This window comes from Protopterus annectens, chromosome 10.part0, assembly GCF_019279795.1.
Source record: "Protopterus annectens isolate FY-2018-M chromosome 10.part0, PAN1.0, whole genome shotgun sequence".
Taxonomy (NCBI): Eukaryota; Metazoa; Chordata; order Ceratodontiformes; family Protopteridae; genus Protopterus; species Protopterus annectens.
This window is the reverse complement of record NC_056744.1, coordinates 1,036,470,943-1,036,488,810: the sequence shown is the minus strand read 5'-3', so window position 1 is coordinate 1,036,488,810 and position 17,868 is coordinate 1,036,470,943. Positions and strand designations below refer to the sequence as shown.

General features: G+C 34.5%; 1 protein-coding gene across 2 annotated transcripts in view; it reads left to right on the top strand.

Moving 5' to 3' along the window:
- The window catches only part of LOC122813471 (serine/threonine-protein kinase TNNI3K), a 2,121,983-nt gene that overhangs the window by 1,769,121 nt on the left and 334,994 nt on the right, over window positions 1-17,868 (top strand). For both annotated transcript variants that reach the window (XM_044085806.1, XM_044085805.1), the window contains one exon: window positions 15,972-16,141. In XM_044085806.1, the coding sequence (XP_043941741.1) occupies window positions 15,972-16,141 (170 nt within the window). The remainder of the gene's footprint in view (window positions 1-15,971; window positions 16,142-17,868) is intronic.

Sequence of the window (17,868 nt, the reverse complement as noted above, 5' to 3'; positions counted from 1 at the left end):
CTCCTTTCCTACTGCAGAGCAGTCAGTCACCACAAAAGCTTCAGACATTTGCTTGGGGAGCAGTTTCAGGAGGGATAAAAGTGCAGCAGGTGTTGGACATTAAGGATAGATGCAAGAACATAAATATAAAGAAGATGCATGCCCCGATCAAGGCACTCAGCTCTCAAAACCATCCTTGGTCCCCAGAACCTCTTCACGTGGTTACAGACAATAAGACAGGCATGTGGGACATCAACAAGCAAGGCAGGATCAGGACATACCCCCTTTGCAGACTAGCCATGCTAGCTTGGGATATAGCATCATAGCAAAATCTGACTCTGCAGGTATCCTACATTCCGTAAAAACCACCTTGGCAGACAGGAATCCAATAAGAGAAGGCTCCATGGAGTTTTATTTGTTTGCCTTTTTGTGGTATCCTACATTCCATCATAGCAAAACTGTGTGATAGACAGTCTGAGCAGGACCAGGGCAGACTCTCATGAATGGAAACTAGATCAAGGGGTCTTACAAGATTTGATCCATCTGTAGGGAGTTCCTCAACTAGACCACTTTGCCTCCTCTCTGAAAAAATCAACTGGCAAGATTCTGTTCCAGGGATCCATACAAGAAGGCCAAGAAGACAAATGCCATTTCTTTTCCTTAGACAGGAATGCTTCTCTATGCTTTTCCACCCTTTTCCACTAATATCCAGGGTACTTCTGGAGATTCAGAAGAAATACCCAAGATCTCTGTGGTAGCTCCCTTCTGAACTATCTGCTGTTATGGTAGGTTTTACTTATACAATTGTACTTTCTCCAATGTCGTTGTCATTTTTTTCCAAATACTCTCTATTACTTCTTCTTGCCAAAAACATTTTGGTTGATTAACTACAATAAAGTGTTCGTATGTATATGTTGAATTCGCCTTTCCGTTATTGCCGAGGTCATGACTGAAAAGGTTCCATTGTGATTAGTTCACTTATATAATTAACATATAAACCACTTAATTTAAAATGTCTTATCTTACTAAATGTAGGCTTTGTATTAGTGAAGTGCCTCGCAGGATGCGGAGTAGCAAGTCCTGTCCAAACCACGCCTGCCTACTAAATATTGATACTGATGCCGTATGAATATCGATCTCTCTGTTGTATGCCACAGCAGTCGTACTGAGAAAATGGCCTGAACAACTTTGAAAAGAAAGTTTGGTTCAAGAAAGCACGTTTCAAGGTTTAACATTCTAATTTTTTTGTAACAAGGAAACAACATCTTGACAAGGCATACTGGTTTGCTTTTAAAATGGCAAAGTATATTTGCGGAAAGGGTGCTAGCAGTTGCAATAAGGTTGTTGCCAATATATTTGAGGCTTTATTCCAATAATCTCCTGATGGGGATGAGTCTGCCTGACTGCCTGTCATCCCCTACTACATGCACATACAAACTCTAACACTGTAGTACCTTAGAGATTGGAAAATACGAGTCAAGATAACACCCCTGAAATATTCTATTCATGCTTAGTTTCTCATAGCAACATGACTGTTCCCTTATAAGTAACAATCACCCATTTCATATTTTGATTATTCCATCTAAATAAATATTTGGCTTTGAATTAGTGTGGTACCTTGAACCCCCTCCAAAAAGACGCTGTCATTTTAAAAGCAAACCGGTATGCAATGTCAAGATGTTGTTTCCTTGTTATGGCATCATGCCATGAGGTGAACGCCTTCTGGAACACTGAAAGTAGCTTTTTGACAACACTGCAGTCAAACTGAGACCCATTGTCATATGTACTTTACACGTGTCCCTGTGATAGCAACATGGTAACACTGAGAAGTATGAATATGTTTTTAACCAGCTCAGGTGCGAGTTAGTAACAGCACAATATGATCAAAGAGCAGAGTTTTTATCAGCTGAAACCACTTTATAGCTTGCTATTTAGGAATAGTTCTTCTCCTTATAGAAATATTGCAGGAGTCCCATTTAGAGGAGTGGAATAACCCGAACTGTAATATACCACACTGCGTGGCCTCTGAAATACATTTGACAGTGGGTCTCAGTTTGACTGCACTGTTGTCAAAAGGCTATTTGCTAATTTTTGGCTAAATCTACAGAACAGTATAAATACTGTCTCGGTGGTAAAAGTTTAAATTACAGCTGCAGGGGGCTTATGCCGATGTGGCTTTGTTTAGGGGCTAAGCATTTTTTGATGCCATCCTGCTTGTCATGTTATTTCATATATTTTAAACATAGAAAGATGGATTTTCTATATTTCATGTAATCCTAAACTCGCGTCACAGTACATTTATTACTTGATGATTGCTGAGAATGCTGGATTTTGCAGTAATTATAAGTAAAGTCACATTATTTGAATTGCATAACTGCACCATATTGCTTGGCAGTATATTATGGAACTGTAGAGTGACAGCAGTGACACCTAGATTATTGTAAAGTCATATAGCTGTTGGGACAGTTTAACAATAATGGTATCAGTTTTTAATGTAATATTGAATTTTCCGTAAATTGAGTTTTTGCAGTACTAATTGGAGAAGCTTCCTTATGCAGTAGTCTGACGGTGGAGGGGTAGCACTGCACTCTTAGAAACAGCAAAGTGGAAAATATAATTAGCAGATGTTGGTAATGGGTGACATGCTTACATCAGGATGTATTTAGTACACATTACTGCATTCATATAATATGCAATGTAGATCACAGTGCAGTGTTCTTAACATTTGCCCAGCTGTCAAACTCCTGAGGGGGGATGTACTGAAACTACTGTTTCCCAAGTTTTATTCTTTCATCAGTCCATGTTTCTGTGTTGCTTTAGTTAAGCTGCATACCAGTGTCTGTATTTACTTTTAGTCTGATGTATTATTCTAAATGTAATATTTGTTAAAGTGCTTGTATGCAAACACCACAATGATAATAATAATTATTATAAAAATATGATAAAGAATAAAACAACAAACAATAGAGGAGTGCTTTATTTTGATGATTTAACTTACTGGGGTGGGCTTACCACTGCATTACTGTTTCTCTGCACTTTTTGCAAGATTCAAGCTGCTTTTTTAACTGCTGTAGGACTACTGTTCTAACAACACCATTAATATGCAAGAGGTGCAACCAATGTATGCATGATGTCAGACGAAAATCTGCATACTTGTCAGTCAGCTGCCTTTCCATGCCTGCTAACCCTGTCAATCATTATGGACACACTGACTTCTGTGCAGAACTGGGTGTGAGGTACTATACTAATATGAAGCCCTAAATCTAATGGGTTTACCTCATAATCTACTAAGAATAATATTAATTCCCATTCAGCTATATCTCATAACATTGTGGATCACTTGTACCCTGCATTTATTTGTTATTTTAAACTGATGGATAGGCTGGTCTTCAGACCCTTTTCAGCCATGACTTAGGCCAAGTGTCAGAGATAAAAGAAATGACAGGGATTTTAGAAGACTGCTACAAAGTGTGTGATGAACATTAAAACATACATATGCACACATGGAGTTATTCCAGAACTTAGGTAAACAACACATAATTTTGTATACTAACAAATACAGCATAAACCCAGCCCAATGTAAGACAACTCAGGTGCTGATATACTGTAAGAGTAGAGATGATCGTACATTTATTTCAAATGCATCATTAACCCTATTCCATGCATCTGGGACAGAATTAAAAACACCTGCTTTAGGTAATTAGTTTTACATGATAGTGCTAGTTGTCTTTGACTAGTCCTCTATCATCTAAAATGGCACCTTATTTTTTTTTCTTAAAACTAGCTGTGGTTAAGCTAATTCCTGATAATAACAAAGACATAATTTTGTTTGTTAAGTCTTGTTTGTTTGTTTGTCTTTCGGCTTTTTCATTAAAGGAATGAGTTTAATGCTTTTATTGCTGTTAACAGAAACACCCTCTGTAATCCACTCTCTTGCTCCAAATAAACTGATTATATATAAATTAATGAATGTATTTAATGCTGTTCATCTAGGATCGCTTGTCTGTGTGTTCCAATAAAGGATATTCCATTTTCAACTGTGGACTACCTACTATTTTATTATTTTGTAGTATACATATTTCAAGGAGTGAACGTCACACCCTCCACGCTGTGAAGTTTCTGCTTGGTTTGCTCATATCATACATATACTGGTCTAAAGTTCTTCATAAAAGATACTTGCCAGTTGAGACTATCCAGACATAACCTCTCCCCACTATTATAGGTTCATAGGTATATACTAGGCTAACAACCACTAAGGCCCTTATAAGCCTAGCCATGCAACCCAAATGTGACCCGCAAATTTAATTTATATAGCGGGTGATTTACTGACTACCTCTGTCCATCAGATGCATAGGAGCCAGACCAGGTATGAATTTCCAGTTACCTATCCATTGGTCCATGTTGCACTTAAGTAGGGATAGAAAGGATCTCCTGGGTATGATCATCATGTTATAAACATTTTCAACTAACAATTGATATATATGGGTTCACTTTAAAATTTTGAAATACTGAAATACCGAATTTCAGTATTTTGAAATTAGAAACCCGAACATTTACAAACCCAATGGCTCAAAATCGCGATATCACAATCCCAAAGTCCCAGAATACTGTCCAATAAGGATATAGGCCTCCTGTCCCACAAACCAGCTATACATTGTACCAACAGTATCATGGCATCCAACACTACAACTCCACCAGGGAATGTGGGCGAAACATACACCAGGGTGAAATCACAGAAAGGAAAGGATGTCCTCATAACAGAAGGGTACATCTACTACCTTGAAAGGACAGCACCGCAGAGGAATTATTGGTGCTGTAAGTGGAAGAGGGCTATGAAGTGCAAGGGGAGGGTGATAACTAACGCTGTTGCAGATGGGGAAGAACTGTTGAAAAGCACAACACACATGCATGCAGGGGACTCAACAGAGGCTGAGAGTTATGGTATGTGTGTGGACTTTAAGGAGAGAGCATGTATCTCACATGATGCACCGTGTTTAGTGGTTGAAGACGTGCTAGCAACCACTTCCCTAGATGTATTGCCTCATCTCCCAAACAGATGGGCTTTGCTTCAGCAAGTGGGGAGGGTAAGACATAAGTGCACCAGTGGGATCCGAAATAGATATGTAATGTTACAAGATCTAAATATGGAGGAGTATGCACTCAAAGCAGGCAGCTTTATACAAAAGCATATCAGTGATGCTAGCGGAGAAAATGTGTTGGTGTTCACCACAGTCAATAACTTGTATGATCTTGGTAATGCCACGATTTGGTTAATGGATGGGACTTTTTTCTACAAGGGGGAGATATGTAGACAGTTGTATAGCATCCGTGGTATGTTATGCTGTGGCGGGTATAGTAAGTCTGTGCCACTATTGTACTGTTTAATGAGTAAGAAGTCTTTGCGGGCGTACAATGCTATGTGGGATGTTATCTTCCAGTTGTTAAAGCAGCATGGTTTCCAAACAGATCTCAGTTCGTACTTTGTGACTTTGAGATAGCCGCCAAGAAGAGTACAGCACTGAACTTTAATGGGGTGAAATCAAAGGGGTGCCTCTTCCATTTTAGTCATAACATATGGCAGAAGGTACATCAGCTGGGACTGACTAGGTTGTACAACACCAACCTGCGGTTCCAGCTGAGTGTGAAGTGTTCAATAACCCTGGCATTCCTACCAGAGGATGAAGTGGTAGAGGTGTTTACTGAACTTAAAAGAAGGTTTCCTTTTGGAGGGTCAGAAACTTGTGAAATACTTCAGGGATTGGTATGTGTTGGGGAGGAAAAGACGCTTTACTATTAGTTCCGCCTGTGTTGAGAGGTTTCCACCTCTGTTCTCCATCACATTTTGGAATGTGTTTGACTTGAATACCTTGTGTTTGCCGCACACTCAGAACTCCGTGGAAGTGTGACACTGGAGACTGAAGTGTTTGTTGGGGGGCAAAGACAACAGATCTGGGAGTGCTTATGCAGACATTGGCCAGGGAGCAGGATAGGGTGGATGAACTTAGAAGCCGGGTGTGGTGGTAGTCCACCCATACTTAAACGATGTAGGCTTATGTTACGTCAGCAGCAGTTTGAACACATCCTGGCCAATCATGAGTCCTACACTACGGAGGAATATCTGCTTGCAATAGCACGTTTACTGCAGTTATGAGCCGCAGATGTGTACAGGTCATGGAGGAATCACTTGTTTGTCGTGTGAGATGGTGTGTAAGCGAGTTTACAGCATGTTAGTGTTTCATGGGTGTTTTGCAAATGGTGGAGGGTGTAAACAAAACAAAAACAGATGCCAGACTCTATTTTTCGATATTTTGAGAGTTCGGGATTGTGGTATGTGAGATTTTGAGTCGTAGGGTTTGTGAATATTCGGGTTTCTAATTTCGAAATACTGAAATTTGCCATTTCAGTATTTTGAAATTTTAAAGTGAACCCATATATATATATATATATATATATATATATATATATATATATATATATATATAAAATGGAAAATTGTATTTCAAGCAGGTGCCAACTTCTGCAATGAGAATACATAAATTGCTGCGGGTCCTGATGTGCACTAAACACTATCTAGCTTTACATCTAGATACAGATTCTTTGACAGTGCCATAGTGCAATGAGATAAACTATGACAATGGTCCATGTGACCCTGGTTGAGTTAGTGGCTTGGGTGCCTGAGGCTGGAGCAAGGAAGGATAGGCCTGCCAATCCCTTGCGAATGCTAAGGACTCACAGTGATGGTGCAGGATGATGGGGGGATTTAGATGTGTTCCTAAAGGGGAATAGGTGGGAGACACTGACTGAGTCATCATACAGGTGGGATGATATGCCAGCACATACCCATTGCCCACCCTTCCCAGACATTACATAAACATGCATGCTGGGGTATTAGGGCATTATAAAACACTCCCTAGCAATAATATGATGTTGCATCTGTGCCCTCAGTCTCCTTGGCCCTGGGCATGGTTGATTGGAGCCTGGGAGAGGCTAAGGCATATCCTGTAGATCTGGTGAACAAAGAAAGGGGCAAGACAGCTGTGGAAGCCAAAAACAATAGTAAAATTTCTGTGAATACAGATCCTGTCTAAGGTAAAGTTATAATTAACTCTTAGATATGAGATTCAGTTTGCTAGGTAGTTATGTAAAAAATAAAGAGTTATCATCACATACTAAGGATGTCATTAGACTACTTACAGCACAAACTAGTAAATCAGACAATTCTTACCAGTTAACTAATTGCATTTCATTTTGCAGTAACAAATGTGGCAAGTCAATGAAACAGAGAAGAAGATGATTTGCTATATGCTCCTACAGGAGCCATTTTGACATTTTGCCACCTCCTATGATTCCTGCATGGTATTGTTTGGGATTTTGTCTATGCATTATGATTCTTGCCACTAAGAATATCAATACAGCTATTTCAGATATTCATGTTAGCAGATTCTATATTTTAAACAGACCACCTCACTGCCTTTATAGTTCATTTGTTTTTAAATGTCCATATATGGTTACTTAGATTGTTCTAGTAACTAGTGATTTATATTTTACAATATTGACAGTCTTTGAGGAATCACACAAACTGGACATGTTTTAATTTATGTGGTGTGGATTACTTTCATATATGAAGTCTATATGAAGTCTACAGGACTTGCTTAAAGAATCATATGGAATGACCTTGTATCAAACTGAAAAAAAAGGCTGGTTCAAGGCCAATGTTAATAATGTCCACCAGTGAAACATTAAGGAGAAAATGTGAGGACTGAGAGAATTTTTTGTTATTGAAAGAGTCCTAGAAGGTAAGATATACCCATGTGTTATAAGTGGTGTTATGCTTTCTTCAGGATCCCATTAAGGTGATGGGCTGTGGCCAGCATGGGCACAGAGTAGCAGTAGAATTCACCAGCTCCACTAAAGAAAACTTATTTATACTGGATTTTTGTCTTCTAACAAGAAAACTTGGATTTTTTTCTACATATACTGTTAATACTTAACTTCTTCTACAGGAATATCTACTAAAAACTAAAAGTGGACATATTTTCCAGTCAAAAATCTATCAGGAAAATTTCTTCTCATCTAAAAAGAATTCCAGCATGAGTCTCACTAAGACAGGCAGTCATGACTCCAGCCTTTAAAGAGAACTACAAACTCTAATATCTAACATTCAAGACTTAAATACTAAGATTGATAAAACTGACTCTAAAATAGACAACTTTAAGGAAAAAAACACTAAACAGATGGACCTGCTACATGAAGATCTGAAGCAACAAAAATTTCAAATAACCAGTATGGAAGAATAATTGAATGACATGGACGGCAGATTAATGGAGAATGAAAACAACACAGAATTTTTACTCAAACAAAACACCATGTTACAAAACAAGTTGGATGATCTTGAAAACAGATCCCGTCAAAATAATATGAGGATTTTTGGTCTCAATGAAAATATAGAAGGAAACAATATGACAAACTTTCTCAACATCTGGTTACCTGAAACACTTGATCTCCCAGAGGCTATGTCTTTTGGAATAGAAAGGGCTTACCAGTCATTAACAGCTACCAGTAACATTAATAACAAGCAACCAAGGTCAGTCATAGTAAAGTTTCTCTCTTCATCTGACAAAGAGTTAGTCTTAAAGACTGCCTGGTCTAAGTCTCCTTTGAAATACAATGACTCTATAATTCGTTTTGACAATGACTATTCAACAATGGTAATTGCCAAGAAAAAGACATTTTTACCTTTAGTAAAATAATTAAAGAAAATACAGATTAAGACTCACCTTTTGTTCCCTGCAAGATTGAAGATTTTCCTTCATGAAGGACCAAAGATATTTGAAGACTTGGATTCTGCACCGGCATTTATTAAAGCTCATAAACTGCTGGAGAAAATAAAAGAAATGGAATGGGCGAGTCCCTCTCTTAAAAGAATGGCTTCTAATTCCACTTGGAAAACTTCTAAAAAACAAAAGAGACAAAAAAATAAATGAACCAGATTTATAATATATACATATATTTCACTTGTCATATGGACTTTATGTTATTAACCAACCGCTTTTTGTTGTAATATGCTTTCAAGGAAAGATCTTCTCTTCATCATTTATAATGCATATTCATACAAGTTATATACACACTTTACGTAAAACTTTTATAATATTAATAATGTTTATCCTTCTCTTCCATATACAGTCACTATACATCATGTTTCTTTTGGACTTCAGGCCTTGTTCTAAAGATAGTTAACAGACATGTTTATTAAATTAATATATTAACATTTCTTACACATCATTTTACATGTCAGTAATAACTACAGAGCTAGTTTTGTTATTTATGTCAGTCTCATATGCTACAGTGCCTTTTATTATGTATTTTTTGATATCATATTTATTTTAACTTATATAGTCATGCTGTTATTTGTTTTAACCTCTATAGTCACATCGTTGTTGGTGGAGATGACAAGCTGGCAAAAGTGTCTTTTTTTTTTTTTTTTTTTTTTTTTTTTTTTTTTTTTGTTATGATGGAAAAGGACATCTTTCATTTGGTGAAATGTATGGCAATGTGCTTGTCATGTTCTTGACCTGTTGTGGTGCTGTGATTCCCTGCTTCATTTATTGCTTCTGAATACTGAACTGAAAAAGACTCATGCTACTTCCCTTTTTGCTATAGCAGATAAAACAGGGCCTTTGAAACCTAGCTGTCTCTGAATGCTGCACCCTATATTTAAAAAATAACTGTTTTCTTTTGTCCCTGCGGATTTCCCGTGGATTTAAGAACTAGAGACAATTTCTGCATGTTACTCACCTCATGCAGGCTATCATTGCTTCCACTGCTTTATAATCATCCATTCAGCTTGAAAACACCATTGACTTCATTGCTTCGTATTTTCGGCAATGCAACACCTATTAATGATGTCTGTGCTAGGAGACATGCATCTCCAGGAAGAACTGAGCTTGAAAATCACTGAGAAGTAACTCTAATAGTTTAAATTAATGCTATACCTAATATGTCTTAACTTTTAACTTGGTTTGGAGGCTACATGGCAGATTTTTAAATATCTCATCGTGGAATACATAAATCGTGATCTCCTGAGGCAAGAAAGCTTGTAGGGAAAAAGAGAAGAAAAAAAAAGAAAGAACATAAGGTGAAGCTATAACTGTAAGTACATCTATATTCACCAACAGCACTCACAGCAATGTAATTTTACATATATTATTTATGTTACCTTGTCATTTCATGTTTTTATGGTATAAGTTAAACTATGTCAGTTTTAATCTATGCAATGAATGCATCTTGTTTGTTTGTTTGTCTTTTCGGCTTTTCCCAGTTAGGGGTCGCCACAGCGGAACTCTGGTCTGCTAATGATTGGCAGTAGATTTTTATGGTGCCGAGGTGCCAGCCCGACGCCCAACCTTCAGCGAAAGCACGCCTATTCATGCATGTCTTTCGGAGGCCACTCGACGGTGGAATTAACAAATCTTGTAGTGTGATTAATCATGCTAGTCATCTGTTGATTTGTTAAATAGCAGCCTTGAATGTCTGTTTTACACACTTGTTCTATAGATCCATATTGTAAGAATAATCTCTGCTTAGTATAGTACAGTTACTTTCTTGAGTTAAAATGCAAAAATAATACTGTTCTCTTGTGTTGTAAGGGCTTAACATTAACTCATCAGCAAGCTTATTCATAAGTGGATAGTGAAATGTAAATATAGAGTTAATATCAATTGGTTTCAATAACATCTTAAACTTTTTTAACCTAGAACCATGGACAACTCTCACTGATATTTCTTTAGGCAAATAATTTCTTGCAAAAGATTGTTATCAATTGCATTTTTATAATTACACTCATTTATCAATACCTATTATACCTTTTTTTGTTTGTTCATGTCTACACTTATACTTCTGAGGGAAGGATTGTATTATAATATATGAATACACTATGGTTGATTGCATTATTTATATGAATATGACAGTTGTGATAATATCATCTTGGTCATATATAATCTTATCTGATGTTCAGCAACTAATATAAATTGTTATATAGATAAATAATAGCTACTATTTAACACTACATATAAGGTTATAGATCAATTTACTCGGTCTTATTTATTACTTTAAATGTTACAAGTTAATTAAGGCAGTTGCATTAGTTTATTCTATCCTTGGACATATACAATCTATATATAGTATGCTTTTTCTTCTTAGATATCTTTTTGTACCTGATGAGATACTCAAAATATAACCTTATATGTTTAATTGCTAATACTTTCTATCTCTATTTCACATTTTAATTACATAATATATTCTATTAGTGGAGGCTGTGTTTTGCTGCTACTGCTAAAGGATTTGTTCTCAGTGGCTGATGTCATTGAGACCAGGAGTTTATAACTCCAGGCGGGGAGCTGTATTGTGTTTTTTAATATGGAACATGTCACCATCTTTACAAAAAATTTATTTTTGACATCCAGTGTGCCTTATATGCAGAGAAATATTAGATATAAAGTTTATGAAATACATATTTCCCACAATGATTTAAGGTTTATTATTCACAGGTTAAACAAATTTTTTTCAAGTGAGATCTACTAACTACAAACATGATACTGATATGCTACTAATCAACCTTATACACATTATTATATAATATGACTATGTTAAAAGACTTATCAATTAACATAAATGGTTTGAATAACCCCTATAAAAGAAGTATGTTCAAATATCTAGCATTACACAAACCAAACATAATCTTCTTACAAGAAACTCACTTAATAAAAGACAATATTAAGTTTCTAGATACAAACAAATACATAAATATTACAAGTTCAGAACATATAAAAAAGAAAAAAGGTGTAGCCATTCTATGGAATAAATCTTCCCCTATAATTAAAATAATTAAAACATATCAAGACAACAGAGGACTGTTATGTTTGTCCATAGTTGAAATAAACAAAAATTATACACTCTAGTAAACAATTATTGGTTCCCAGGTATTGGTACCAATACTGTCAGACAACTTTTAAATCAAATAATTTCCCATTCCAAAGGAAACCTTATAATGGCAGATGATTTTAATTGCATTTTAGATCTAAAATATATAACTACTCTAGGGAAAAGAAAAATTACACCACAAGCTAAGCATTTAATAAAATACATGGACACATACCTGCTCAAAGACATTCATGACTTTGTAGAACATAACTCATTACAATATACATTTTATTCTGACAGACACAAAATGTTCTCCACACAAATAATAAATGATCTAGCTAATAGTAAAATTATATCCTGCAAAATTTCAGATCATAACTCTATTACATTTGAGCTAAATACTAACAATATTCCCAGTGTTCAAATAAAAAGAATTCCAGTATACCTTATACAACTTAAAGAATTTCAATCATTCCTAAAAGAAGAAATACTAAACTTTATAACTGTAAATTCAACTTCCAATACACATGACATATATGTCTGTGATGCCCTTAAATCTTACTTATATGGGCAAATTAACAAATGGTATTACAATAAAAAGAAAGTTTGGAAAAAAGATATCAGAATAATACAGGATAAACTAGATACATTGCATCTCAAAAATAAAGATTATCTTCTAAAAATATAAGAGATGAGATAAACAAACTAAATGAAGAATATAGGATTATTCTTCATCATAAAACAATGATCACTCGTGAAAAATATAAATGTCTTGCCTACTCCTTAAATTCTAAACACTTAACCAACCTCAAAAATAAAACCAAAAGACTAAACAAACATAACTGCATTAAAGATATATACTCTAAAAGGAAGAAAAAGGAAGTACACAGTATACAAGATATAATAGAAGAATTTAGAATTAATTTTCATGAAATCAATCAAACCATACAACAAATAGAATCAAAGGATAAAATAAAGGATTTTATTAATAAAAACTTATATAATAAACTAAATAAACAACAAATAAACATTATCGATAAACAAATCACTTTAACAGAGGTACAAAATCAAATTAATAAGCTTAAACCTAACAAAGCACCAGGAAATGATTGTATCATTTCTGAAATATATAAGATTATGCCCAAAATAGCTATCTACCTTTTACATAATGTATATAATGCAGCCCAAAATGATACCATACTACCTCCTTCATAGAAATATACCTTCATATTACCCATTCTAAAATCTAACAAAAACCCTAAAATTGTTCCTCATACAGACTCATATCCCTATTAAATGTAGATTATAAGATGCTTATGAATATATTCACTGAAAGACTAAAGACATTTCTACATCAATTAATAGATGATAATCAAACAGGCTTTGTGACTGATAAAAGCACCTTTGATAATATAAAGTGAACACTAGCCCTTACTGATTTCTCTCAAAGAAAAAAAAGAACTTGACATTAATTAGTCTTGACATAAATGCAGCTTTTGATGCAATTAATTGGGATTACCTGTTCACACTTCTAGAGTGTTTAAACTGCTCATACAACTTTATTAATCTCTTAAAACATTTATATGAAGTAACTTTTGCTTATATTAAAATTGGCTCATACATCACCAATAACATTCCTATCATAAAAGGTACCAAACAAGGTTGCCCCCTTTTCCCATTACTGTTCATGCTGATAATGGAACCATGAGCAAATAATATAAGAACTAACAGCAATATAGAAGGTTTGGAAGTAGATAAAGATATAACAGCTAAAATCCAATTATTTGCTGATGATGTAGTTATCACCACAACAGGACATGACTCTTCTATATTCTCTTTATTTGATTCAATCAAAACTTTTCAAAAGATTTCAGGGTAATCTTTCGATGATAGTAAAACCAAAATTCTACCCATATACTCAAGTAGAAGCAACAAATCTAAATATTATGTTCAACAAACTCCAAATATAGGCTAAATTACATATTTTGGAATTATTATTGCTAAAGATGTAAAATCAATAATACAACTAAACTATAACAAGTGTTTTGAAAATATCCAAAATTTACTTTCTAAATGAAATATGATATTATTCACCATAGATGAAAGATTAACCCTTATAAAAATGATAATTCTACCTAAAATGTTGTATATTATACAATCTATTCAACTTCTTCCTTCAAAAAAGTTTATTAATAAGTTAAATACTCTATTATTAAAATGTTTCTGGTCTCAAGAAAAAAATAAACAAGAATTGCACTTAATCAACATCTTAATAGCTGGAATAATGGCCGGATAGCATTTCCAGATTTAAATCTTTACTCAATTTCCTCCATAATCAGAACAATTACACAACTTTTAGACACTTCATATTCAGCCAAATGGAAATTACTCTGGGAATTATCAGCTATACAGTTAATAACAAGGCACTCAACGGACAGGTTAGAAATAATAAGCAATCCCACACAATGGATTTTAAAAGATTATTTTGCCACCTATATAACTCTTAGTCATAATGCTAACTACATTCATTATATTAGAATTAACTTTAGACATGTTATATATATAAACATCTTAAATATAAATAATTTTTTTTATTATTCCCCATAGCATTCACACAAGAAATTTTTAACCACAGATTCAAACAAAATCACCATTTTTAAACATAATGAGCTCATGTTCTGGTTCCAATTGACTTCTGAACATAAGGCTAAATCTGCTGATCACATAATGTAGGAATATCAACTGGACAAATCCATGTGGCTAGACATACAAACATTCATATTATCTCTAGGTAATAAACTACAAATGATCTCTTCATCCACCAAACATGATCCCAGGATTTTACTACAATTTCTTCAATCAACCCTATTACATAATCATACTTACTCGGGAAAACTTTCTTTCATTTATAGAATCTTAAGAGAAGAAACATGTAGTTACCCACAAAACTACTGGAACTATTATAGTTGAATTAATAATAATTCTCCGACTTATCAAGACAAGGCAAATATATTAAAATCAGCAGGAAAAACAACTTTTTCTTTGAGATGGAAACTATATGCCTGTAGATTCATGAACAGGCCATTTTACACTCCTCAATTAATGGACAAAATTAACAAAAAACAAAATATATGTAATAAATGTAAATCAAATATAGACATAAATTGGGCTCATATATTTTATGATTGTCCAACTTTAAACATCTTTTGGGAAAATGTAAATGATTTACTACAGGCACTTTTCACAGACAACTATATTTTAAGCAAATCCTTGGTTATATTTAATACACCTGTTCCACTATGTGTTAGAAAAATAAAGTACTCCTTACTTTGGGCAATACTAGCGGTGACTAGAAAATCCATAACAAAGAATTGGATATCTGGAGCTCCTCCTACATTTTCTGAGTTCAAAAATCTATTAAATGATGTATGTAATGTACAATTAAGAAATATAACTTCTAGAACAACTAGAAAAACATGTTCATCATTTGTGGATCAATCTGCAAAACTTGTTGAAGAAGTATTAACTTTTATAATGAGTGCATTTTATTCATTCTTTTCTTATCTGTGATGTATGATATAAACAGAAAATAATAGTTATTTCTAATGACTTCACTGGATATCTTTGTATATACTTCAGTTTTTATAAATTTGTTAATTTCTGTGTATATATATATATATATATATATATATATATATATATATATATATATTTACACGTGAGACATATATATGTTAACATTTTAGATTCACTTTTTCTTTATCTCTCATGATTTTATGTGATTGTAATATGTTACAATTAAAATCAATAAAAATTGTTTTGAAAAAAAAGATCCCATTAAGGTGTGTGCCTTAGTTTCTTTATAACATTTACTATTTGGTACTAAATAGCTATGAGATATAAAGAAATTTCTTATCCACATTTTTCAGCAGCCATGTATATTTTTGCTTTCGTTTAGTAAAAGATTCTCAGTATAACAGGTGTAACAGCAGATGCTGTATTTATTTCTTATGAACACTGCTTTCATTTTCCAGTTTGATTTCATTTTTTATACTGTATTCATGTTAATACAGCTGATGTCTCCAGCCTCCAGTAACAGTAGTGGTTCATTATCGCCCTCTTCATCTTCAGACTGCTTGGTTGCTCGTGGAGGTCCAGGTCGCAGTCATGTGGCAGCATTACGTACTCGCTTTGAGCTGGAATATGCTTTAAATGCAAGGGCCTATGCAGTTTGGACACAGAGGTAGGTGTGTTTTTGCTGTAGTAATATACTTTCATATGTTCTAGTTTCCACAGCTAGGTAGTAGTACATTCCTCTCTTCTGTTGTCACAGGCAAATGTTCATCTGCTATCTGTCATGCCAGATAATATTAAATATCCGTCACCCGTAGATGTTTCTAATTTTGCATTCTCACCAGAAATTCTGTGTCTGACTATGCCAGGTGTTAATTTAAGATTTTGCTACACCTTCATGCATTGACCCAAGATGCAGACACGATGTATAGGTGAATTGGGAGAAAATGTTCCACTTTATGAGCTGACCTACAGCTCTTTCTTTCTCATTAAGTTTCTCCTGACATTTCATGCAAGTACTATCTGGTATTCAATGAGCACTAATCTAGAGAAAAAACAATGTGGTGTGTATTCATGTGCTATTTTATTTATTGATTTATTCCTAGCTGAAATGAAAATGCTTTTGTCTATGACCATTTAGCTTTGGTCTGGCTAAGTGACAGATTTAGAGCCATAGTGTATTAAAATGAGTTGTTTAGGAATCAAACTCAGTTTTTTTTTTTTTGGAACAAGGCTCATTTGCAGCTTTGTGCATCATTAACTAATTGTGATACACTACCTGTCAGCATATGCATGAATATAATCTGTCCTACTGAAGGTCTGTGTGACTGTCACAGGTCCTACTATTTATTCTGTTACTGATGTGATTAAGTAAGTATATTTAGTAAACCAGATGGAATAAAACAACTTCAAGTACATCCTGTGAGCTAAGTGTGACCATAGGACTGTTAAAAATTCATGGTTTATTTTACATGTTGATTTGCTTTTTTGAGATTTGTAGGGAAGGTCTGCCTATGGAATAGTACATTCTGTACCACAACACAGAGTACTAGTCTGCAAGTATTTACAAAAAAAGTACCTACTATAAAAATATATTTTTGTGTATACCGTATAATTAATAACAATCCCTTCATCCTATGTATAGGTGCACACATCATTGGTAGCATAACATAATGATCAATAGTTAAGAATACTAAGAATAAAGTGTAGAAACTGGTCTTCATCTCATGCTCATCTATTGCATATGGTATGACCATGAACAAATCAATGAAAGTATAAGAGGAAGCAGGAAAACAGTTTACATGGAAAATGAAAATACTGTGCCATAAGTACCTCTCCATGTATGCCATCATTTGCTCTACCTAGAGATATGTGAGGCTGACAATGCTAGAATATGTCACAGGTTCTCCAATTCATACCTCCAATGTTGTCAACATTATATTTAGTTATATGTTTACTCCCAGACGATGAAGTCCATAGTAATCATTTTTGTTAATAGATGAGCATTCAGGGGACCTGGAGAGAACACATGCAGTCACAGATAAGCTTCACACAGATTCATTGGCTAAAAATAAGGATTGAATATAAACACCAAAGCATGGGGATGTAAAGTAGAGATTCTAGCCACTGCAGTGTTAGAGCGTTTATCATGATCAGATACTTTTGCATGTCAAAGTTTTGGACAGTTCACACTGTACTTGGAAAAAAAGCTTTGTACTTCATCTGCCATTAAAATTATAACATTTGCAGTACTTCTTTATAACTGCCTTCAGGCTAATCAGAGGAAAAAGTAATGAAATATAGCACTGATCCCTAACCAGTTGTGATTGTGGTATTGCCACAAGAGTGGCAGTACTGCCATTTAAAGTGGTGAGCTTCAAATCCCAAGTAACGTCT